This window comes from Octopus bimaculoides, chromosome 1 (genome assembly GCF_046866305.1).
Source record: "Octopus bimaculoides isolate indiv1 chromosome 1, ASM4686630v1, whole genome shotgun sequence".
NCBI classification, from domain to species: domain Eukaryota; kingdom Metazoa; phylum Mollusca; class Cephalopoda; order Octopoda; family Octopodidae; genus Octopus; species Octopus bimaculoides.
The window spans coordinates 161,002,818-161,020,953 of NC_142928.1; the positions used below are offsets into that span (position 1 = coordinate 161,002,818).

General features: G+C 30.2%; 1 protein-coding gene across 1 annotated transcript in view; it reads right to left on the reverse strand.

Annotated features, from left to right (window-relative positions):
• Positions 1 to 18,136, reverse strand: part of LOC106882872 (bactericidal permeability-increasing protein) — a 65,234-nt gene that overhangs the window by 2,785 nt on the left and 44,313 nt on the right. Inside the window, exons 9-14 of the mRNA XM_089361691.1 lie at positions 17,913 to 17,981; positions 16,505 to 16,669; positions 15,785 to 15,852; positions 14,112 to 14,157; positions 10,971 to 11,034; positions 387 to 466 (exon numbers count right to left, since the gene is read on the reverse strand). Of these exons, the coding sequence (XP_089217817.1) occupies positions 387 to 466; positions 10,971 to 11,034; positions 14,112 to 14,157; positions 15,785 to 15,852; positions 16,505 to 16,669; positions 17,913 to 17,981 (492 nt within the window). The remainder of the gene's footprint in view (positions 1 to 386; positions 467 to 10,970; positions 11,035 to 14,111; positions 14,158 to 15,784; positions 15,853 to 16,504; positions 16,670 to 17,912; positions 17,982 to 18,136) is intronic.

An 18,136-nucleotide genomic window follows, 5' to 3' on the forward strand; every position in this document is an offset into this window, starting at 1 on the left:
GTTACTTGAAGTGACCAGTATCATTGTTTTAATACCTGTTTTTCTATGTTGGAGTGGGAGGGATGCATGTGATGTACAGAATCTACATGTCTCAATCTTGTGTTGTCACATTAGTGAAACTGTATTTTGAGATGTGACCTCATCAATTAATTCTATACCTCTTACTGTTTTCCTCTCCCTACATATCCATTGACAGTATACAACAATTATAATGCATTCAATGTAGAAGGCAACATACATAATGCACTGCACAATGAGATGGAATCCAGAATCATCTTCAGCCACACAGTCTTGCCAACGACCATATCACAGCTTCTATATCACTTTCTATAAAATAGCTCAGTTTTCAGATCTATTGAAGAAATATTTTACACAGATTAACTCACCATGCCAAACTGTAATTTCGTGTTGCTTATTTTGTCTGTTTTGATAAGTGTAGATATAGGGATTCCAGTTACACCCTTTTCTGAAATAAATAATTTATAAATAATTAATCATTTACTTCTTTTGAATAAAATAAATATTTGATGGTAATGAAATAAAATACATATCTTGATGGGTTTCAGTCAAGTTGAACACACAAAATAAATATATAAATAATCCACACACATAGACTGGTAGTCTGATTCAAACTTTACTTGTAAGGAGCATGGTATAAGGCTATGAGATAAACGTACTAGCCAAGCCTCTAATTAAGGTACATAGCTCGCTTTAGGATAATAACTTCAAGGACACATCACATGAAAAGCAATATTTAAGTTAGTGTTAATATATGTAATGTAGGGAGCAAATACTTGAGACACCTCTGAACAGTGGTTCTTAACCTAAATAATATAGTACCTCCCTGGGAATATTGTGATCCTGCAAAAGGGCAACAAATGTGTGTGTATGTATGCATGTGTGTGTGTGTGTGTGTAAATACATACACACAGAGAGGGTAAAAACCCCCTTTGGTCATGAATGACCATGGAATTACACCTTGAAAGTTACCCTCCGATGCACAAGTTCAGGCAAGGTTATTTATGGAAGACCAGCAGTCGCCCATGCATACCAGCCCCCCTCTTCACACAACTGATATTCTCCAAGGGAAAGGCAGAGGCTGATACAGGTTGGCACCAGTGATGTTACAACTCATTTCTACAGCTGAGTGAACTGGAACAATGCGAAATAAAGTGGCTTGCTCAAGAACACAACACACCACCTGGTCTGAAAATTGAACTCACTACCTCATGTTTGTGTGCCTGATGTTCTAACCACTGAGCCATGTGCCTTCACACACATATATATGTGTATCATTCATTATTATTAATAATAATAAAGAGTAAGGAGGCTTGTTCATCCACAAAATTTATTTTACAATTTTAAACTCCACTTGCGAAGACCTGTTGAGGCAAGTGAAATAGAAATCGAGTTAAATTTGACGTCTGGCATCCATGCCAACGTCGTCTCCCTCATTGGACATGAAACTCAGCTTGCGAAGACTTATTGGGGCAAGCGACAGCGAAATTGTGATGGCACCTGTGCCCAGCGTCGCCTTTCTGGCACTTGTGCGGGTGGCACATAAAATACACCATTTTGAGCGTGGCCGTTGCCAGTACCGCCTGACTGGCCTTCGTGTCGGTGGCACGTAAAAAGCACCCACTACACTCTCTGAGTGGTTGGCGTTAGGAAGGGCATCCTGCTGTAGAAACTCTGCCAAATCAGATTGGAGCCTGGTGTAGCCATCTGGTTTCACCAGTCCTCAGTCAAATCGTCCAACCCATGCTAGCATGGAAAGCGGACGTTAAATGACGACGATGATGTTGATAATATTATAATGACCTACTGCACAGACTACTGGCCGTTTTCACTGCACAGACTACTGGCTGTTGCAGACGCAGTCTCAAAGTGATTTTGAGACTGACCAAACGGATAGACCCTGAAGAAGCTGCACTGATAATAGTTCCAGGCTGCATCTGCAACTGCCAGTAGCCTGTGCAATGGAAACACACGTAGGTCATTATAATATGCTGTATAAAATTGTAAAATTAATTTTGTGGATGAACAAATAATATACACTCCAGACAGTTTTACTGTCCAGCAAAGCATACATGGAATTACCCATCAAAAGAATTCACAGAGTGACTGTCAGCAAACAATAGCCACAGACATTAAATACTGATCAAAGTAACTGAGAGCCAATATAGTATCTGCCCAGATAACATATCCTTCCAAATACACATTTATATGTGTATGTGTGTGTCTTTGTGCATGTGTGTGTGTGTGTGTGTGTGTGCGTGCATGCATGTGTGTGTATATATATATATATATATATATATATATATATATATATATATATATATATATATATATAATAATAATAATAATATTAGGGACAAAATCCAAAATTACAGGTAAAAAACTCAATTAAAATCAATTTATAAAAAATTAAAATTAAATTGAGCCTTATAGATAAAGTATATATAAAATATATAGTTTTAGGGAAAATAACCAATTTTCAAGAACTCATCGATGAAAATCCACTATCACATATAGAAAAATTAATAATTAAAAGCACAATAAATGAGTATAATATAAAGTAAAGTAAATATCATAAGATAAATATAATAAAAAGATTACACGTGTTTCATAACCAATTTTCAAATAGAAAAGAAATTTAAATCGATTAAAATCAATTGAAATTATCGAAAATAAATTCTATTCAAAAATATAGCTACTCGTCAGATCGTAAGTAGAACAATAATTAGATATATATCTCAACCAACAATAAGTACCAAATGAATTAATATGAAATACTTATTTATATAAAGATAGAAAAATTATTTAAAAAATATCATAATATCAAAATAATAACCATTCAATAATCATCCCTTCATCCATTATAATAACATGTATATTATATACAAAAAACATCTTACATAAATTATCATTGTTTTAAATTATCATTGTTTTAAATACAAGTTGAACAAAGTTTAAGTTTTAAATAATAATGAAGATAAAATTAGTACATATTTAACTGGTGTAATAGTTAAAGCTATACTATTTAAAGCTAAAGACGTTTATTTAATTATAATTAAAGATCAATTGAATAATAGAAAAATACAAGATTATTTATTTCTACAAACGTAATAATAAAAAATATGAATGAAAAAATTATGAATGGAAAAATTATGAATGAAAAAATTAGGAAAGAAAAAAATATTAAGAATAAAAGATTAAACTTTATATATATATACAAAGTTTTGATTTAAAAAAAAACTTTAACGATATTATAAACTATAAAGATTAATAATTAATCAAATATTATTAATCAAAAATAAACGAAAATATATCAACACTATTCAAATCGAAGTTCTAATATTATGTTGAAATGAAACTATAACGTCTAAATAATTTAGTGTTAAATAAGTTATCTATTAAAAATAATCTATAAAGAACCAAATGAATAATATAAAAACAAGAATACATATTATTTTCAAATAGTAGAAAATCTTTAGCAAAGTGAAAAACAGTACTTATCCAAATTTTTCCGTAATACAAACTGAAAACTAAGACGTTATCTAATGACTATAGCGTTTTAAGCAAGAGTTCGGGCGAAAATATTACGTTAAAATAGAACGTTAAAATAGAGAATAGAATACGAAAGCATGAATGAAATAATAATACTTAAATAAATGAATGAAAAATTAAAAATTTATATAACTAACAACATAAAAAGAACAAAAAACTATAGTTATCTTATAAAACATATTAATAAATATTAAATTCTAATATATAATAAATAAATAATAATACTAATAGTCGTAAATTAAATAATATTATGAAATAAACTAAAATACTACTATTGATTTAGTCGTATCAAAATCGTAGTGTCATTGTAATATAAAACCTTAAACTTACTAAAATATTAACCTACCAATAAAAACAAAATATAACTACTAGAATAATTAAATAGATACCCCAACACACACCCTAATACATACATACATATATATATACATACATACATACATACATATATATATATATATATATATATATATATATATATATATATATATATATATACACTTACATACATATACAAATATACATACTTATATATAAAACATATAAACATATATACATACGAATATACAAAATAATATACGTATATACACACAACATACACACATATATACACATAAACACTAATAAAAGCATATACATAAATAAAAACATACATACACATATATACATAAATACACACATATATATAAATACATATAACACATATAGACCAAAACATACACACTACCATATATATATATATATACATAAATATATATCTACACATACACACATGTACCTACCAAAACATACATATAAAAACAAATACACTTATACACACATATAATAAATAAAGAACAATATATATAAATACACACTCACCCTCCCATGCTCTCAAATATACATATTATATAGATACACATATACAGACATATATACATACATATAAAAATACACATATATACACAGAAAAAACATGCATATACATATACATATATACATATACATATATATACATATATATATATACACATATACTTAAATATATATATATACACTTATATATATATACCTACTAATTTATATAGACAAATTACACACACTCACATATATACTTATACCCATATATATACATATATATACACATTTACATAAGTACATACATAAATATACATATACATATACGCAAAAATACTCATAACTATATATATATAAAAATATACAAAATATACACACAAATAAAAATTCACTCAAATAAATATATAAATAAGGAATATTTAAAACAAAACTACACTCACGCACTCACTCACACGCACAATATATATAAATATACATCTATACTCACAAATATATATCTTTATACATACATGTAAATACAAATATACACTCAATATACAAACATATATAAAAAAACAACACATATATATATACACTTAAACCTATATAAATACATACGTAAACATATATACATACACCTAAAAATATACATACATACTAACGCATATAGACTAAAACACACACACTCATATATATACATATACATGCATATACACATACCCATATAAACAAAATAAATAAAAAATCATTAGCTAAAGTTTTTATATAAATAAAGTAGTTTATGTCTACATTTTATTTTTCGTTCATCAAAAGAATTAAGTAAATTATTATCCTTATGAAATAATATCTCTTTAAATTCATTATTACATAAATTACAAAAGTTATTACCTATATGATAGGATTTAGCTTTACAAACTATCTACCATTTTAAAATATAGTTAATATTTTTAGCTTTAAGTTCCCAAATATATTTACTGAGGCCAGTAGAATTAATTAAATTTCTATGTGCATATGTTGAGCTACTCTTAATTTAATTTTATTAGAAGTCGAGCCTATATAAATCTTATTTAAATTATAACCATTATGTTTATTTTCATTCAATAATTTCACTATACATTTATACACTACATCTTTCAAATTACATTTATTATTAAAATTACATTTAGTTTTATCTAAACATGTACAATTAATTATATCCTGGTCAACATTATTACTATTAAAATTAATATTAAAATAATTATTAAATTTAAATTTGTAGTACTTATTTAACTTAGATTTATTAAAAGAAGAGATAATATTAGCAACATTATTAGTAGTGGAATAACCTACACCAAGATTATTTTTAGAAAAAATATAATGATATTTTTTATTATCTCTAAGGAATAAATCAATAACTTTAAAAACTTCATTAATAATGTTAGTTTTAACTTGAACGCCGTATGGAATAATTAACCAGAGTTTGTTCTTATTATAGATATTATTGAATTTATTATTATTATTATTAAATTTATTATTATCATTAAAAAAATTAAAATAATATTTAAAATTGTTTCCATTAAAATTAAGTTTATGTTTAGGTAATTTTTTATAATACCAATTATTCTTATTATTCTTATTATTACCTAAGAAGACATTATCATGAGTATAAAAGTTATGTCTATTAAAAAGGTCATTATTAATATAATTATTATTACTACAATTATAAAAATATTTCGGATTATTAAAAAATTTTATATTATTAGTATATCCCGCTTCTTGCAGGGCTTTATTATAATAAGGTGCATGTATTAGGGTGTGTGTTGGGGTATCTATTTAATTATTCTAGTAGTTATATTTTGTTTTTATTGGTAGGTTAATATTTTAGTAAGTTTAAGGTTTTATATTACAATGACACTACGATTTTGATAAGACTAAATCAATAGTAGTATTTTAGTTTATTTCATAATATTATTTAATTTACGACTATTAGTATTATTATTTATTTATTATATATTAGAATTTAATATTTATTAATATGTTTTATAAGATAACTATAGTTTTTTGTTCTTTTTATGTTGTTAGTTATATAAATTTTTAATTTTTCATTCATTTATTTAAGTATTATTATTTCATTCATGCTTTCGTATTCTATTCTCTATTTTAACGTTCTATTTTAACGTAGTATTTTCGCGCGAACTCTTGCTTAAAACGCTATAGCTATTAGATAACGTCTTAGTTTTCAGTTTGAATTACGGAAAAATTTGGATAAGTACTGTTTTTCACTTTGCTAAAGATTTTCTACTATTTGAAAATAATATGTATTCTTGTTTTTATATTATTCATTTGGTTCTTTATAGATTATTTTTAATAGATAACTTATTTAACACTAAATTATTTAGAAGTTATAGTTTCATTTCAACATAATATTAGAACTTTGATTTGAATAGTGTTGATATATTTTCGATTATTTTTGATTAATAATATTTGATTAATTATTAATCTTTATAGTTTATAATTTCGTTAAAGTTTTTTTTTTAAATCAAAACTTTGTATATATATATAAAGTTTAATCTTTTATTCTTAATAATTTTTTCTTTCCTAATTTTTTCATTCATAATTTTTCCATTCATAATTTTTTCATTCATATTTTTTATTATTACGTTTGTAGAAATAAATAATCTTGTATTTTTCTATTATTCAATTGATCTTTAATTATAATTAAATAAACGTCTTTAGCTTTAAATAGTATAGCTTTAACTATTACACCAGTTAAATATGTACTAATTTTATCTTCATTATTATTTAAAACTTAAACTTTGTTCAACTTGTATTTAAAACAATGATAATTTAAAACAATGATAATTTATGTAAGATGTTTTTTGTATATAATATACATGTTATTATAATGGATGAAGGGATGATTATTGAATGGTTATTATTTTGATATTATGATATTTTTTAAATAATTTTTCTATCTTTATATAAATAAGTATTTCATATTAATTCATTTGGTACTTATTGTTGGTTGAGATATATATCTAATTATTGTTCTACTTACGATCTGACGAGTAGCTATATTTTTGAATAGAATTTATTTTCGATAATTTCAATTGATTTTAATCGATTTAAATTTCTTTTCTATTTGAAAATTGGTTATGAAACACGTGTAATCTTTTTATTATATTTATCTTATGATATTTACTTTACTTTATATTATACTCATTTATTGTGCTTTTAATTATTAATTTTTCTATATGTGATAGTGGATTTTCATCGATGAGTTCTTGAAAATTGGTTATTTTCCCTAAAACTATATATGTATATATATATATATATATATATATATATATATATATACGTGCATCATCGTAATCACTTTACATCCACCTTTCTATGCTTGCTTCTGTTAGAATTTGTTGAAATAGAATTTATGTGGCTGGATGCCTTTCCTGTTGTCAACCCCCACCAACTTCGAAGTTATGAAGTTTTGTATCTGAGATGTCAGATATAAACAAACAATGAGACTGAAGATGAAAAAAGAGTAATGGGTATATATGCCACGTCTTTTGCTTGTTCCAGTCATTGGACTGCAGCCATGCTGGTGCACACACTTCAAGGGTTTAGTCAAACAAATAGACCCCAGTACTTACTTTTCTAAATCTAATACTTATTCTATTATTCTCTTTTGCCTTACTGCTAAGTTATGAGGACATAAATAAACCGGTTGTCAAGCAGTGGCAGGGAACAAATACAAAGACAAACACACAGAGGCATGGCTGTGCGTTTGAGCAGCTTGCTTCCCAACCATGCGGTCTTGGGTTCAGTGCCTCTGTGTGACACCTTGAGCAATTGTCTTCTTCCTTAACCATGGGCTAATTAAAGCCTTGTGAGTGGCAATGGTAGATGGAAACTGAAAGAAGCCCATTGTGTGTGTGTGTGTGTGTGTGTGTGTGTATATATATATATACATATATTTGAGCGTATGTGTGTGTGTGTAAATGATGTGATGATATAAATATATATCATCACATCATCATCATCATCATCATCATCATCATCATCTAACCTTCGCTTTCCATGCTGGCATGGGTTGGACAGTTTGACAGGAGCTGACCAGGTAGAAGGCTACTGTGCTTGTTTTGGCATGGTTTTTATGGCTGGATGCCCTTCCTAACACCAACCACTCTGCAGAGTGGACTGGATGCTTTTTATGTAGCACCAGCACTAGCAGGGTTTCCAAGTAATTTGCAAGACATAGAATTTTGAAAGGGGAGGGGGCATTAAAGGAGGTAATCTTGTGTTCAATGATGAAAGATTAGAGTGTGACAGAGAGACAGAGAGGCAGAAACAGGCTTCAACATAGTTTCTGTTTAACAAATTTACTCACTAGGCATTGGTCGTTCTGGGGCTATAGTAGAAAACACCTGCCCAAGATACTCCACAGTGGGATTGAACCTTAAACCACACGACTGCAAAGCAAGCTTCTTAACCACACAGCCATGGCAGAACCAGTTGTATAGGGAGAATTATAGGAAGTTATTTATGTCAAGTGTCTTCTGACTAATACAATCACTGATATGATTTCTGAAGAATATTACAGGATACAAAAATATTTATAATCTCTGGTGGATGTTTACTCTGATTAACTCTTGAAGCAGGAGATAGAAATTATCTTATTTCAAAAGATATCAACATTCTCAAAGATATAAAGATTACAATAAGAGGAACCAAATTTAGGATTACAGTGTAAAAGGAAATTTATAGTTACACAGTTCCTATCATGATTGTCTTATATGCATATATGTAGCTTTTCAAAAGATATTATCATCCTCATTACATAATATTGTCATTTTAAAAAGCGAAAAGGGAACTAAAATTACCTTAAGACATATGAACGAGCTGAAGGTCACAACACATGCTCTCTGTCTGTCTGTCTGTCTGTCTGTCTCTCTCTCTCTCTCTCTCTCTCATACACACACATACACACACACACAAAGAGAGAATTACACAGAAAAAAAAACAAATAACAAAAATATATAGTACACAAATACAAATCTGATTTCTCTCTCCAAAATAATTTTAAGTTCAATGTTATTCTGTTTGTTTGTAAAATATAACCTTGCAGTCAGTAGTTTTATATCATTAAATATGTGTTTTTATTTTTCTCTTCTAATAATAATGAATGGATTTAGTTAGAATTTCTGACTAGGAGTGTTGAATGGTTTGATCAACTGAACTATTAGAACCATTGAATAAGTGTGTGAGTGTGTCTTAGCCGTGTGATAAACCCCTGGGCTGATCAATGCACTAGGGCCTATATATTTATTGACAAATCACAGCTTACATAAATCAGAATTGGGCCCCAAGGCCTATGTAGCAATGAAGCCTCCAGGTAACTACTCTGTGTGCTTGTGCCTTAAGACAAGCGCTGTATAAGTGGTTGAGTATTCCACAGACATATGTACCCTTAATGTAATTCTCAAGTAGAATCAGTGTGATACAATATGTGACAACACTGGATTATTGAATTACTGATACAATCCATCTGATGGATTTTTTACACAGTTTCCATCTATCCACTCACAAGGTATGGGTTGACCTGTATCTAGAAAATGACACTTGCCCAAGATGCTATGCAATGGAATAGAAACTGTAACATCATGATTATGAAGTGAACTTTGTAACCATTTGGCCATGCTGCACCTATTTTTTATTATAGTTTATCATCGTCATCATCATCATTTGACGTCTGTTTACCATGCTGGCATGGGTTGGACAGTTTGACTGAAAAATGGTAAGCTGGGGAGCTGCACTAGGTTCCAATCTGGTTTGGCATGGTTTCTACAGCTGGATGCTCTTCCTAACACCAACCACTCCAAGAGTGGTTTTTATGTGCCACCAGCACAGGTGCCAGTTACAAAATACCAGCATTGGCCACAACTATGATCTCACTTGGCTTGACAGGTTTCTCAGACATGGTATATTAGCAAAGGTCTCGGTCATTTGTCATTGCCTCAGCTCTGTAAATATATGTTCTGAGTGGAACAAGATATTTTAATGGATTGTTTCTTTTGAAAGCCTTATTTATTAAGGCTTTGCCTTGGAAGACCATATCCCTGCTCTGCTCGCCGCTATTGGGGCAAAGATGGCTGTCTACAAGCCTCGTGAGTCAGAATGGCTGTTCCAGCATATCACCCTCACTATCCTCAAGGGCAACACCTTTTGAATTTTGAGATGGTCTGAGTTACAGGAAATTGCATGTTCCACTCCTTAATACAATTTTAACTAAATACAAAATTTAAATTTTGAGACACATACCCATATGCTCATATATTCCACTTCCCTACTCTAATACATGTTAGCTGTAGATTTGTTCTGTATATCACATGTGATACACAAGACCTTTCCATGGTGTCCATGCATTCTATATGATACACATTCCCAATTTCCTTCAGCTACCAGAGTAACTTTGAACTTATGAAGGGAAAACTTGATGTTACTCAGAATGTATATGAAGAGAAGGGCTAATTCTCATTTGCATGCTTTGACGGTTTCACATATGAAAACAAATTAATAATTTGAAAAATAAGCCAGATTTTACTTACTATTGAGAGAAGGCAAGACAAACATGTTAACAAACAAGTTTATGGTCATTTGAAACTGTTTCTCCTGAAATAAAGGAAAATTTTAAAATTACTTTTTCTTTTCAAGTTTGAAATAAAATAAAGCATTATTCTTTTATTCTTTTTTCTTTTACTTGTTTCAGTCATTTTGATAGCAGCCATGCTGGAGCAACACCTTGAAGGATTTTGGTTGAACAAATTGACCCCAGGATTTACTTTTTTTAAGCCTAGTACTTATTGTATCAGTCTCTTTTGCCAAACCACTAAGTTATTGGGATGTAAACACACCAACACTAGTTGTCAAGTGGTGATGAGGAGACAAACACAGACATAAAGACACACACACATGGATAAAAACATACATACATACATATATAAATATATATATATATATATATATGACGGGCTCAGTTTCTGGCTATCAAATCCACTCACAAGGCTTTTGTCAGCCCAAGGCTATAGTAGAAAACACTTGCCCAAGGTGCCATGCAATGGGACTGAACCCAGAACCATGTGGTTAGGAAACTTCACAGCTATGTCTGCACATTCTAGATTTTATTAGAATTTTCCTTATTCCGTAAACTCAATTTGCTGTTATCTATCCTAATTTCAGATTTGGCTGGAAAACAAAGATAAGTGGAGTACAAGCCAAACTATTGATAATTATGAAAACCAGAACCAAGTTCTTGAATCATATGTACTTCTTTGTTTATACTTCATGAAAATTAACTGAAGTTAAGTTTCATTGATAGTTAACATTATCAAGATGCAAACCTGATTATATAGTTTTTTAAACATTTAAGATGAAATATATAGAGATTTATTTGCAACGCTATATAACATTATAAACAAAGACAATGAGATTGGATGATGTTCATGCATTTGCTACATAAGATACATGAACTGATTTCAAATGAAATTCAAAATTAGCTTGAAGATTTGGCTTACTGTGAATTTATTGCCTGTTCTCTAGTGCTTGTTATAATTTGAATAATTCTGGCCATTTCGTATATATATATATATATATATATATATATATGATGGACTTTCCTGGTTTCGATGTATGACGATCTGACAACCTACTCTTTCTTTGTCAGTCATAATGCTTATGTTAAATGTGACATTTAAGTCCTGCGATGATTTGCAAAGAAGCTTGCTGTTCTTGCAAGTTTGAGGATTATGGGTCAGTGCAGGCAGTATATTTGTAGCTACTTTTCTCCTTTGCCTTGTACCCCTTTGCCTGTTTATGCTGGTTGAAACAAAGTCTCTTATGCCATTTTGACACGATGATCTCCATTCTGTTCACTCCAAGGCTGTTTGCTCAGCACTGTTGTGAGCTATATTGACTGCTGAGAGGCTACTCTTCAGCTTGTCTTTATATCTGAGCCATGATTGACCAGCATTCCTGTATCCCCTATCAAGCTAGCTACACATGAAGATTTGGGATATGCCTTCGTCACTCATTCTGATGGCATGACCAGCTCAGAGCAATTGTAACTGCATAAGGAAGCTCTCAGTTCCATCAGTCTTACACTTGCTAAACAGATCAACATTAGACACTATCTTTTAGTGTATTACCACAGATTGTCCTGAGACATTTAGTTGGTTTATGTGCCACCTATAGAGTGTCCATGATTCTGAGCCATACAAAAAGAGTAGTAAGAACGATAGCTTAATAGACTTGTACTTCGGTGTCAAGTTTAATGTCCTTTTCATTTTATAGGTGATGATGGAGTTTGCCAAATATGTTGGTTGCTTTTGCAGCAAACAATTCAGTGAACAACTTGTATAGGATTCTGAGAATTATGATTCCCTTACAGTTCACGCTGAAGAGAAGCAGACATTCGGTAAGAGTGTTAATTTCGAAACCGGTCCGCGAATAATAATGTTTTATTTATGTAATTTTTACTGTCTTGCCCGCATACGTTTTGGTATTTCGCTGAATTTCTTTTGAGAACCATTAGGTCTTAGTAGACACAACATGTGATCTATTTCTAGTACATTAAATGTCCACTTTAGTGGTCATCGTTATATATAAACATATACTTTAATCCCCTAAGATCTCAGATATTTTTTCTGAATCTCTCTGATTCTTTAAATGTGTTAGCTTCCTGGTAATAAATCGATATTAATTAATATCTGATTTTTTTCCCTATGTTTTAATTTTATATATATCGGAGTAAGCACATGAAATGTGCAACAAGGTGGAATAAAGAGTACTCAAATACCAGAGGTAGAGTAATATGCTTTATTTAAAAGCAGCAGAAATATAACAAAAAAACCGTTACTCTGAGTTTCACGTTCCCGTTCATCGGACAATTTTGTTTGTCCGATGAACGGGAACGTGAAACTCAGAGTAATGGTTTTTTTGTTATATTTCTGCTGCTTTTAAATAAAGTACATATATATATATATATATATATATATATATATATATATATATATATATATATATATGTATATATACATAATTAAAATTAAAATTAGGGTTCAGCAAGAATTGCTTCACCACACACTGAAAATTAGAAGCAGAAAATTAGAAATATATAAGTTTAGTGATAATGGTTTTTTAACACACCGAACTACTTGGTAAAATTACTAATTATTAATTAATTATTAATTTTTACCCTATATCTGTATATATATATATTCTTTTCTTCTCTAGGCGCAAGGCCCAAAATTTTTGGGGAGGGGGCCAGTCGATTAGATTGATCCCTGTATGCAACTGGTACTTAATTTATCAACCCCGAAAGGATGAAAGGCAAAGTCGACCTCAGCGGAATTTGAACTCAGAATGTAAAGACAGACAAAATACTGCTACGCATTTCACCCGGCATACTAACATTTCTGCCAGCTCACCTTATATATATACATACATACATACATACATACATACATACATATATATATATATATATATATATATATATATATATATATATATTTATTTATTTATTTATTTATTAGTATGTCTTACTAGTTGATATACAAGATTTAACAAGTTCTCACAACTATAGATAAGAAAACAATAAAAAACAAAACAAAAACAAGCAATATTGATAACATAGCTCTTGTTTGACATATGATGTTTGAAAGTGATTTTAAAAAAATCATTATACTTACATTAATTTTAATGGGTAAGCCTTTACTAATCACACCCAGTTTTACGCTGCAATAATACATAAATAATATCGGTAAGTATTTATTGCATATGGAACACACATAGAAACTTAAGTATATGCATGCATGCCAGAATCTTTTTGAAGAACATAAAAATGATAGATTAACTCTTTGCCATTCAGACAACCCTGTTAAATGTAATGCTTATTTATTCACATTGTTTTCAGTTATCATGCATTATCTCTTGGCTTTGAGATTTTGATGATGTTATTATACATTTTTAGAATGACATTGTAGGGTAGGTATGGCCAGTTTGAGCATGAAAGAGGTAGAATATTTTGACTGGATATAACCAGTTTAAACACTAAAGGGTTAAGGGTTAAATTGTTGGATTATCATCTTCAGAATGATAACAATGAGACGAAAACTGGAAAGGACTTGAATATAAAAAAAGAATGCACTGAACTGGGCAATACAAAGCGACTATATAAGTACATAAAAATGTGATCACAATTATATTTACTTGCAATGGAACAAATTTAATGTTTTAGCAGTGGTGGCTTGTGTATAGGAACTACAGAACTGCAGCACCCACTATTTCCACTTGATGTTATCGATAACATTCAAAATAATGAGTCCTTTTTTCTTGAATTCTTTCTTTATACTTGTACATTATACAATCCTTAAGCTTAATGTCAGTAGCTATTCCCTAGTTTATGAAAAAATACAAAAATCCTTGTATAAAATTGTGCGCTTCACAGTTCTCGCAATGCAGTGTTTGGCTGTTGTGCACTTGCCTGAGATAAGAAGCTTCACACTATGGAGAGAGAGCACTGCATGAACGACAGTGCCAGGTGAAAGGTAGTGTTTCTTTTTGTTGCTTAAAAAAGTGTTTATATTCTTGAATGTGATAAAGTGTAGAATTAGATTATTATCCTGCTTCCAACTTCAGTGCAGCTGCCAGGATTTGAAAAATAGGGCAGATTTAAAAGTGAATCGAATGCAGATGCACTAGGCTTACATCTAAAGAATACATGAAAAAGGGCCAAAAAGTGTATATTCGTGCATTTTTCTGCAGCATCATAGTTTCATGATGGTTACACTTAGTTACAACTGTCATGCTGCTGTTGCCACCACCACCACCCACCTCCACCTCCACCTCCTCATTTTTACATCCACTTATCCATGCTTGCATGAGTCAGATAAAATTTGCTGAGGCAGATTCTCTATGGCCAGATACCCTTCCTGTCCCCAACCCTCACTTGTTATCAAGTAAGGTAATATTTTCCCATGACCAGACATGTTTTCCAAAAGGAACATTGCTTTCATGATGGTTACACTTAGTTACAACTGTCACGTGATGTCAAGGCAAGGAGACAGTAACACACACGCATGATGAGTTTCTTTCAGTTTCCATCTATCAAATATCATTCACAAAGCCTTGGTTGGTTTAGGGCTATTGTAGAAGACACTTGCCCAAGATGCCATGCAGTGGGACTGAACCTGGAACAATGTGGTTGGGAAGCAAACTTCTTGCTACACAGCCAAACCTGCATTGAAATTATAGCCTACATGTAATATAAATGAAAAACAAATTAGCTTGTTTATTGTTCTATTGTAAAACATGTATATAATAATATTTAATATTCAAATAAAATAATAAAAATGAAACATACCTCAATGCAGAAAGTTTGAAGTGAATAATTTGTTTGACAATATCAGATTTCCCTTCAGCATGAATTGTCTGAAAAGTGAAACAAGATATGAAATGTTTAAATAGGTATAAAAGAAATGAATAAAAAACTAATTGATATTATCTTAGCTAAGTTGTTTGTTTCTATCCTTGTTTTGAGCACATCAAGTAGCATATTGTGAATAACCTGAATTTCATGCCTTCTTGTCTTATGTATATAATCTGAGAATAGGAATCTAGCAATTTGCTGAAATTTCTAGAAAAATATTTTTCCTTTGTATTTTACAATCCATAAATTTAATATTCAACTTATTAAGAAACTAGAGTTTTTCAAGCATATCTTTATGCTCATTAAAAGCCAATGAGTTTACATTAAGTTTTGACTGAGGTGACTAAGCTAACAAAAGACAATGATTCTTGCAATACCAGAACTCTTAAGCATGTCCTTAACAGCATACATGCACACTAAATTCGCAATCACTATTCCCTTTGCTCTCATTTTGAAAGAAAATGAGTAAGTAAATTTTAAAACAATAGATTTGAAACTAATGATATCTAAAATAATTTTTGTTAGAATCAACATTTTTAGAGTATTTCTATCTTACAATTTAAAATTTTAAAAATTTGACTGAAATAAAAAGAAAAAAAGAAAGAAAAAAAAAGCATGAAATGAAAACTAATGAAAGGGAAACATTGAACTCACCAAGGGTAAAATGAGGAGAGGTTTGTTAGGGCTGTCGGTAGAGAGATAAAGGTAGACAGAAAGGTAAAGATCAAGAAGCATATTGCCAGATTTAATGTAGACATCTGGCATTTGAAATGATTCCACAAACACTGACAGCTTTTGGTTGGGATACTGTTTACCAATCTACAATGAAAATATAAAATCAGAAGACATTTTGAATTTATTAATTTTTTCATAGTTATTACCATTAATTATCATTATTAAATATTATTATTAGGAGCAGAGAAGTGGTATGGATCAGTGGAATCACTAGGGCATTGGACAAAATACCTTGCAGTATTTACCTATTGCTCTTTAAGTTTTGAGTTCCATGGAGGTCAGTTTTGCATTTCATAAAGTACCAGCCAAGTACTGAGTTTAATGTAATTGACTAACCCCCTCTACCCAAAACTGATGTCCTTGTGCCTAATTTCAAAACAATATTATGAGTAAGGAATCAGTAAAAGTGGTAAACCATCAGACTAACCACCTTACAGTATTTAGTTCTATTGCTTTACATTTCAAATAAATTTTTTTATCTGTTCTGACTTTTTACCATGCCTTCCATGCTTCTGAAATTGATAATATAGATTTCAAATTTTAGCACAAAGCCAACAAGCTTGGAGGAGCAGGGACGGATAAGTTGATTACAACAACTCCAGGACTCAACTGGTACTTATTTTATCGACCCTGAAAGGATGAAAGGCAAAGTCAACCTCGGAAGAATTTGAACTCCAAATGTGAAGGATAGCAAAATGCAGCTAAGCATTTTGTCCAACATGCTAATGATTCAGCCAATTTGCCACCTTAACTGAAGTTGATAATATAAATAGCAGAGTTAATACAGTTGGCCTTACTCTCCCAACAAGTTTCGGATTTTGTGTCAATGTATATTTAAATATATGTGTATTTCTAAATGCATGTCTTTAGATATATATATGCACTACACGGGAATTTCTAAATGCAAAATCTAAATACACATTGTGCTAATGTGTATTTACATTTTGTGCCAATCTGTATTTAGATACAATTTTTTAAATTCCGAGTTCATCTTTTCAAATTACTACAAGCATCGGTAACATGAGTTTTACAAATGTTATTTTCATTTCTTCAGAACTTTCAAGCTTTATTTCAAAAGTAGAAAAAAATAAAATATTACTCAGAGTTCAGTTCTTTGTGATAGTGATTTGAAATGGGGACATAAAGAGGAATCTGTTTTTCTCTGACAGTGGAACAGTCTAAACCATGAGTCACATGGTTTATCTATTATTGGATTCTTGTTGTTTGAAGGATTACATAAAGAATGCGCAATATTGCATAAACATGTAGAAAGAATTTATATAAACATACAATATTTATAATAATAAAGTAATTATGTAAGGCTTACCTCAGGAATCAGATGACCGATACACATGTTGTTACTACATGTTGTGTTAAGGATACTCTTGTTTGGAATCTGAAAGAAAATCAGAATATTCTGTTAGTAATCTCTGCCACCCCCACCACCACACGAATTATATATAAAACCATATTTAATATAAACCCTGCCAATAATCAGAGTTTTGACATTAAACCTTAGACAATGTCATAAAGTGTATGACTAAAAATTTT